Source organism: Leptosomus discolor, chromosome 2 (assembly GCF_034619465.1).
Source record: "Leptosomus discolor isolate bLepDis1 chromosome 2, bLepDis1.hap2, whole genome shotgun sequence".
Taxonomy (NCBI): domain Eukaryota; kingdom Metazoa; phylum Chordata; class Aves; order Leptosomiformes; family Leptosomidae; genus Leptosomus; species Leptosomus discolor.
In genome coordinates this window covers 3030120-3038705 of record NC_141392.1, presented here as the reverse complement: position 1 = coordinate 3038705, position 8586 = coordinate 3030120, and the positions used below count along the sequence as shown (strand labels likewise).

The 8586-nt window shown below is 40.1% G+C and overlaps 1 protein-coding gene across 1 annotated transcript; it reads left to right on the top strand.

Moving 5' to 3' along the window:
• GLO1 (glyoxalase I) lies at window positions 1-7294 on the top strand. Its single transcript, XM_086460544.1, has 6 exons — window positions 1-88; window positions 1134-1216; window positions 2479-2619; window positions 3453-3520; window positions 4652-4741; window positions 6742-7294. The coding sequence occupies exons 1-6, from the start codon at window positions 8-10 to the stop codon at window positions 6828-6830; spliced, it is 552 nt and encodes a 183-aa protein (XP_086316670.1). The 5' UTR covers window positions 1-7; the 3' UTR covers window positions 6831-7294.
• The last annotated feature ends 1292 nt before the right edge of the window (window positions 7295-8586 follow it).

Below are 8586 nucleotides of genomic sequence, written 5' to 3'. Positions count from 1 at the left end.
TCCAAAGATGGCGGCCCCAGCGGAGCTCAGCGGCCTCAGCGACGAGGCAGCCTACGGCGCCTGCTCGGAGCCGGATGCCAGCACGAAGGTGGGGTGGAAGGGGGTGACGGGGGCGCCCCGGGGCTGCCTGGCGGCGGGAGGGTTTGCGACGGCACCGGTGCCCGCCCGCGCTCCTTGCCGGGCGGACGTGCGGTGGGTGGGGGGCGGCATGGGGCCGGGCAGGGTCCCGGTGCGGGCAGCGAGAGGGGCGGGTGAGGTTCGCTCGGCAGGGAGCTGCCCGGAGGGTCGGGGTGCGCCGCCCCGCCTGGGGCGGGGGGTCCGTGCGGGCGTCGGGCGGCCCGGCTCGGCTTCGCGGTGGTGGCGAAGGGCGGACGCGCTGGGCCGGCCGCGGGGCGCCTCTGCGGAGCGGCGGGCAGGGCGGAGCTGCGGGGGCCGAGCGGCTCCTCGGCTAGGTGTGGCCCAAAATATCCCCCCCAACTTTTTTTTTTTTTTTTTTAATTATAAGTACCATGTCATTGCATTTCGGTGGCTGTACACCTGTCTTTTGTTTGTTTGTTTGTTTGTTTTTAAATCCGTCAAGGCTATCCTACCATTCACTTTTTAACCACTTGTTCTTTAGCCCTTGGTACATAAAATATTACTGTGGCTTAAGGGAAATACCCTTGCAGAATTGCGGGTCGGTTTTGCTGGCAAGATACCGAGCTTGACAGAAATTCAACATGAAATAATAAAACTAATGAGTGCAGGAGTTGAGCTTTATTTAAATTTTGCGTCTGCAGTGAGGCCCAATAGCAGATATTCACGTGCCCACATGCAGAGTGCTTTGTGTGCAGTACAGCTCCATAAAAAAATGATAAGGAATGACACCTTTTTTTGATACCACTGATAATATATATTGAGTGATACCAGTGATGGTTTTATTTATTTGTTTTAAACATTATGTTACAAAGGTGTATTTATATAACACAAATCTGTAGGTGTAGGATCAGGATAAAAGGTTTTACACTTAATGTAGCACTCAATTTGTTACTTCTAAACCTGCTAATTTTAGATTCATTATTAACTGGCACCTTTGTTAATACCCATAATTAAATTCTGGTTGATGTATAAACAATAAACCTTCTTTCCCCCAGGATTTTTTGTTTCAGCAGACAATGTTAAGGGTAAAGGATCCGAAGAAGTCTCTGGATTTTTATACAAGAATTCTCGGAATGACGTGAGTAGAAGTTGTATGTCACAATCAGTTTGTTTTTTACTACTGTTCTGAAAAGTTTTTGTGATTTTGATGTAATTATACTAATTGGTCTAACAGCAGAAACAATGCTGGCCCGTCAGCTGATGCCCAGCTGGACAGTCTGGCAATCTCTGAGAGCTCCCGCAGCACAGTTAATGTCTACGCTGCAAATGAACTCCTATTGGCCTTGACTAGAAACTTCTTTTTTTCTTAAATAGGTCGTTAATTATCGTTGTACAACTTGCTTACGTCCTCCTCACCGAGCCTGCAGCTAGCTCCTAACTTTTATGACAGTGCTTATAATCGGGAGTCGTTGCTATAAATCTTGAAATTAAGTAATTCTCAGAGGGTGGCTTGCAACCAGCGCTGGTCATGAGAGACCAAGGCAATGGAAGCTGGAGACAAGGTCCAATCTCGGCCTTTTGAAGGTGGCTATTGGGAGGCAGCTGCCCTGCAGTAGCCTGATGCGTTTATGCTGAGGCTCTGGGCACATTCTTGTCATTTGAAATTACTTACTTCAGGACAGCATTCTAGCATATTTTTAAACACCTTGAAATGAGTTTAGGCTAAAGTAAAATAAACTACTTCCCCTTTAGTGAAGATGTGGGCGTGAGAAAAAATAAATACCTAGTAAGCTGAAAAAGAAATTAGATTAGTTTTGCATACCTACTTGTTCTGGTTAAACATCCTACGTAAAAATTTATACCTCGAGTGTTTTTTAGTTGATTAAATTGTCTCATCTGGAATGGATTTTATCATTGAAAATTAGCTATTGAAATTGTGAAAGTATTTCATCTAAATGTATGTTTGTTTCTTAATCCTGCTGTGTTCTTAAACTTGGTCTGGTGCCAGTGAGCTCCCCAGCATGAGTAAGTTTCAGTGTAAATATTTGTATTCCTTGGTGATGTTTTAAAGTGGATAAACATAAATATCTTCCTGAGGAAATACGGACAAGTAACAGAGTGGCAACTTCAAGACGTGAGCCTTTGTGCTGGCTTTGCTATTCGGTTACTGATAATTCGGCTTTTAAGCCTCTGATTCTTCTAAATTTTGTAGGTTTTTAATATGTTCTGGGGTGTTTCTATTTGATAGTTGAAAATGTAACTATTTTAAGATGTAGATTACGGTCAGAAAGGCAAACAATCACAGCAATAATTCTTCCCTGGGAGAAGCATCTTTGTTTATTTGCAAGTTACCTGATTACCTTTTACAGTTACTATTTCAAAATAACTGTTGCCATTTAGACTGCTTCAAAAATTTGACTTTCCTACTATGAAGTTCTCGCTGTATTTCCTGGCATATGAAGATAAAAATGATATTCCGAAAGATAAAACTGAGAGAACAGCTTGGACCTTCTCTAGAAAAGCTACACTTGAACTGACACAGTAAGTATTGGTATAATGAGAGATGACATTTAGCTAGCAGTGATTAAACAGAAGTGAATGAGTGTAAATCCTGTTGGACTGAATAAAAAAATGTAATCATTACTGTGGAAACATCTTCACTACCATACAGCCTTAAAATTCGGCTGAGATCCTGGATACTTGGCAAGCTTAATCTTTCTCTTTTTCAGAGCTCTTTCAAACTGCCAGGTGAATGGCGGTACATAAATACGAAATAATGCCTGCTATGTTCTGGGTATGCATGCCATCCGGGGGGGAAAGCTACAGAATTTAGGAAAACCCAACATGGTTAGAACTTTCTTTGAATCCCCAGAGCGTCCTAATAATGGTCAACTATTGCTTTTGGAATTTAATCAAAAGAGGTATTACACCAAAACGTCCATTTCCCATAAACAGCACAATTTGCTTAATGCTGGCAGGCGTTGTAGTTGTGCAGAAAGTGTCTCCCAACTACCCTGCTGTCTCGCTTAGCTTGAGGACCTGCTGCTCCCACTGTTAGTTCCCCAGTGGTGGGTAGATAAACTGGCTCATGCAGCACGACTTTCTCTCCAATCTGAATGAGACAGGAGCATCTCTGCCTTACTCAAATGTGGAACCTGAATACTAGTGGAGGGCTGTGAACGTGACTGGATTAGCCCCAAGACTATCCCTAGGACCTGTGAGTAGGGAGAATCGTGGTAGTTTCATGAATGCATCCAGCAGCTGAAATTCTCTGGTTTCTTAGGAGGAACAACTTACTCTCCCGAGGAAACTAAACATTTAGGATTTGTTAATTTCGATGCTTTCCTTCAGTATGTAATTATTGCTTCTTACAGCAACTGGGGCACTGAAAATGATGAAAATCAGTCTTACCACAATGGCAATTCAGATCCCCGAGGATTTGGTAGGTTTTTAGTTTTGTGTTTGTAGGTTTTAAGCTTTGATTTATTGTGATTACATTTTTTTTTTTCCCTCTCTTGTGTATTGGGGAAAAATGGAGTTTCAAATGTTTTTTTAGAAAACTTCTATATTAAAATTTTGTGCAAAGATTATTGGGTCACTATATGCCCTAGGGTTTTTTTAATGAGAAAATATTTTAAACTTGTATGGATGAAAATACTTTTCTAGTAGGTTACTTCGAAGAGAACGTACTAGCACTAGGAAAGAAGGGAACTTGCATCTCACCCTTTATCTCTCTTCTTCCAGCATGTGAAGGATCATGAAAATAGGTAAACGAATGTGTTTCAGAGTCATGAGCCACAGTTACACTTTTTATGGAGAATCTAATCCTTTGGCAAGCAAACACTTGCTAATAGTAAATGAATGAATCTGCCGAGTGAAGAGCAGTAATTACTCTTGTGTATCAGATTATCATGGTGTTTAGACAGATTCACGTTTGGATTTCTATTTTATAATCCGCTGGTTACCCATGTTAAGCTAGAAGAAGTCTGTTTGTCCGTAGCACTGAGGATAGTATTTGTGTGGCTCGATTTGATATTTTGAGTGCTTGAAAGGTCACTGGCTTGTCAAACAAGTTTCATACTCCATCGAGCCACTTGACATTTAAAGCTTCTGAATTGATTTGTAAGCTCAGGCCTCGCACAGTGCTAGTGTTAATCTCTACAAATACAGTGTTAATGATAAACTCCTTGTTCTGTTGAACTGAGTAAATGCAACAAAGTCCTGTTGCGTGGGCATGCTTCGAGAAAGGAAATACAGATAAAACAGTCTGATTGAAAAAATCTTACTTTTTCCTACTTTAAGTAATATTCTCATCTAAACAGTGTGAGGTATTTTAACTCTTAAGTTCCAATTTTAAAAGGCATTATCAAAAAGCCAACTTTCTGAAGGAGAATAGTGTTAATCCCCAAAATGCTCTTCTTTCCAGAAGCAATGTTTTTCTTGTGTACAATCCTATCTTCTGTGAACTACAGTGCGTAAACTTTTTGCACAAGGTGAAGTGTTGGGCAAACTTTTTGCCAGAACACCCAGCAATACTTACGGTGTACTTCACTCTGTTTACCTTGTTGCACAGGACACATTGGCATCGCTGTCCCTGATGTCAATAAAGCTTGTAAGAGGTTTGAAGAACTGGGAGTGAAATTTGTGAAGAAACCAGATGACGGTAAGTCTTGATCAGAAATGCAAGTCAGTGTTTTTCCTTGGTTTTAACATGTTCTGTCTAGTAGATCTTCCTGGGAAGCTGGGTAATAACGTTTCCAGTAGATGTCATCGCTTGGAAGGTGCTAGAACCGGTTACCCTGCACCCTCTTACACAGGGGGCAGAACTGACAATGGATCCCTCTCGGTAACGATAATCAGCCTCGCTACCTGCCTTCTGTTCGTAGTCTGACCTTCAGTAAAGTCACGTGCTCTGTTGATGTCATAGGTTACTACCTATACTACTGCCTAGGGTTATTACCAAATTTACTTCAACGTGGATCCAATTCACACGTCACATCTGTTTGGTTCCTATCATATAAAATAAGATGACTCAAGACATAATTACTCCCACCCGTTGACTTTTCTGGCTATTTTTATTTAAATCCACCTTATGCCACCTACAAGCTATTACCATAGCTTTGAAAATAGCCACGTGAGTCTTTATCGTATTTTACTTGTATAACTTTTAGTAAAAATTGCATAATATGTGGCTCGAATGTCTAGAGAGTACCTAAACAAAGAACGTCTGTGACAAAATAGCCTAAAGTGCAGGAATCGGTGATGAGGTGTCTTGCGTTTTTCAGCTGGATTCTCTTTCATGAAGAGACCTCGTAAGAGTTTTAGGACCAATGCGTTCCAAAACGGACATGTGATACTCAGCAGCATGCACAAATCTGTGATGCTGCTTCTTTCTGGTTGTAGAAACTAGGCTGTTGTCACTAATGGGGGTGTTTTTTTAGTCTGAGAGTAACATTAGTACGTGAAGCTTCAGTTTACACATACTGGAATTGATCTTCTAGATTCCTTGCTAGAGGAATAAGAATGAGTAACTGAAAAGAGACTGAAGTGATTTTCATCTTATTACTCACTGTGTTCTCAGCTGAAGCAAATGGAAGAAGCGTAGCTAGAAACTTAACTTGAATATAGATTTCTTGAGTTAATTTTTTACTGTTACTAATTGACCATAATATTGCTCGCATTTTAGAGTTTCTGAGGCCTTTTTCATTTGTTCAGCACCTGTTGAACCTTGTGAGAGTTGAAGTGAGAGATCCTGACTGATTCTGTATCACTGCACAGCTCTTAAGTACGTAGGAGGGGAAGCTTAGACTGTAAATGGAATAAATGACAGGAAAGAATTCTTGAAGCAGTCATGGACTTCACATTCATTGTTTGTGGAGTAGGCTGAGACACCTAATGTTTGGGGTTTCTTTCTTATATTACTGAACCAAACATCTACTATTCTCTGACAAGTTTTTGCAACTAGAATATATTAAGATATAGGTTGGTTCTGTTTCAGTAAATAGCCTATTAGAGCACATACAATTAAAAGTGTGCAGTTAGCACTGTAAGATAATACATTAAACTATGATCTGCTGATCTACTGTTGATGACAACTTTTGGGGACCCTGTTCTAACAAGTAATATTTTTTCCAATAGTAAAATTTAAAACATTTCCTGCCCTGCATTCCTCTGTTTTATGAAGTGATGCAAATGCGTGCTGTAAACCACATCAGGGGGAAGACCAAACAAGAACCAGTAACATAAAACTTGAGCATGGAGGCAGGAATGATGAGAGATGAATGGGGCAGAGGAGCACAACGTTTTGTACTGGCAAAGCCAGTTTAAGAAAATACGTCAAAACATCCTGAAGCATAAATAAATAAGTTTTTCTGAATTTAGAGGAAGAATGCTTACAGGGCCGTGTGCCGAAAACTTTGATGTACAAAAGACTTTAAACTACAGCTATGTTGAGAGCAAGACTGACAATTTAGCATACAAAGATCTAATGCTGATGAAAAACTAATCTGGATGTTTTCAGGAGTGGCTGCCTAAATTTCAACTAATTCTCATGCAAAAGGAGAAAAACAAAAAATATTTTTCTGAGTAGTCATATTTATCATTAAGAACTAGTCACATAGTCTTAACTTTATCTTCTTGTTTGTTTGTTTTTCTTCCTAATAGGTAAAATGAAAGGACTTGCGTTTATTCAGGATCCTGATGGCTACTGGATTGAAATTTTGAATCCTAACCACATTGTGACTCTTACTTAGTTCTAGTGAAGTATATTAGATGAGAGATGCCCAGATTCAGTTCCCTGGAGAAAATCTGTAATACTGTTTGTGAAATTCTCGCTTAGTGGAGAGGAATCAGTCATGTTCAGAGTCTCCTCTAAAACTATCCCCTGGTCCTGTGATGCCACCGCAATTTGTTTCCAATTAGGAATATTCAAACTTGTTTTTTGGAAGAGTGCTTACACAGATTCTCCTCTTGAATGCTACTTAGTTAATATTTCACTAAATGCTATCAAAAGATATATGACCAGAAATTCACTGCATCTCACACTGTTTAGATTTAAACTGACAACAACAGCAAAATCCTGTGTTACTGCTGATGAGCTTCAACAAGGAGGAAAAAAACCCACTTCAGAATTTTTTTTTTTAATGAAGTCAAAAGATCCTGAAGGCTTCACACCCTGTCTTGTACGCTAGAAAATAAAATGTCAGACTAACTTTGACTTGAGTAGTAGCATGTTTATGAAAGTCCTAACTTTACTTATATTATGCCAGGCAAAACTCTTTAAGGAGCAGCCTTAAACAGCCTTGCCTGGAACAAGAAACTTTGTGGAGGCAATAAATCAGTCCAGCAGAAAGAATTCCGTCTTTCAGCTTCTGGCTGCTGATTGACAGCCAAGTCAGGAGGTCTCATAGTTGCCAACTGACAGTGATCCTTCTAGAAAGAACTTGCTCGTAACTTTTGTTTCAATGAAAGTCTGGGGCTGTAGTTAACTGAAATGCTCTATGTTCTGCATTAGGAAACTAATGAAATAGAGTACCTGAAACACCAATTTCCTGCTAGCAGGCACTTTGATCTGCCCTCAAAGTGAGTGACAGTTACTGAAATTATACCTGTAAACAGCAGGAAAACTGTAACGTTTCCATGTCACACAAATTATTTGGTTTTATGCTGTTCACCTGCTACCAACAGTGCAAACCATGTCAGGTTTTGAATTCCTGTTGTTCCTTCCAACACGGAAAAAAATCCTCTGCCCCATCTTGCTGTGGTTCGAGTGGCTCTTAACTCCTACCAGCTCTTCAGTTATGGACTATTGAGTAGTGTAACAGCGTTGCCATTCACTTCCAAATAAAGCACTGGTGAAAAGGACAGAATAATTTATAAGCAGCGTGACCTGTTGCTTTGCTAGTTGAATCCCAGGTAACTGAAAGGCCATTTGTTTTGGCTCGTGGATTCTTTTTTGAGAAGAACTCTGGTGATAAAAGAATATGAATTGGGGGTACAGTAGCTAAGAAGATGACTGTGACTTGATTAGTAGCAGGGTGTTATAGTAACTTAATGATAATGTGTGGAGTTAATAACTGTCAGTAACTCCCTGGCTAAGAAATAACTGCGTTTGATGTCTACTATGCTAATGTAGATGTTAATGACTTAAATGCTAAGTTTTGCTGTCCTGTCTCCTTATCTGAAAAATTCTGAATTTGTCTGCCGCCTCTTAACAAGATAACATAGATCAACTCAGTAATTTTACAAAGCTCCACATGAAAAATAATTCATAAAATGTAATCCAAGATATCTTATTTACCCTTGGAAATGAGTAAAATAGATGATATGCTTCATGTGGGCCTTAGATGTTGGAAAAAGGAATGTGAAAACTGTTGCTCTGCTTGGTACCCTGCACAGATGTGCAAGCCATCATAAATTCATTGGAAGGCAGACGTAGTAACTCAAAAGTGAATCTTTTTCCAGTTTTCTGTTTGTTATATGAAGCAACCCTGATCTTTTTAAACTATC

What these genes read in the sequence shown, in the direction of transcription:
- GLO1 (XM_086460544.1), top strand. Translation starts at nt 8, where the DNA reads ATGGCGGCCCCAGCGGAGCTCAGCGGCCTCAGCGACGAGGCAGCCTAC. An exon ending in ACAAGAATTCTCGGAATGAC is followed by an intron (nt 1,217 to 2,478) that starts GTGAGTAGAAGT and finishes GTTGCCATTTAG; the next exon opens with ACTGCTTCAAAAATTTGACT. An exon ending in TGTGAAGAAACCAGATGACG is followed by an intron (nt 4,742 to 6,741) that starts GTAAGTCTTGAT and finishes TCTTCCTAATAG; the next exon opens with GTAAAATGAAAGGACTTGCG.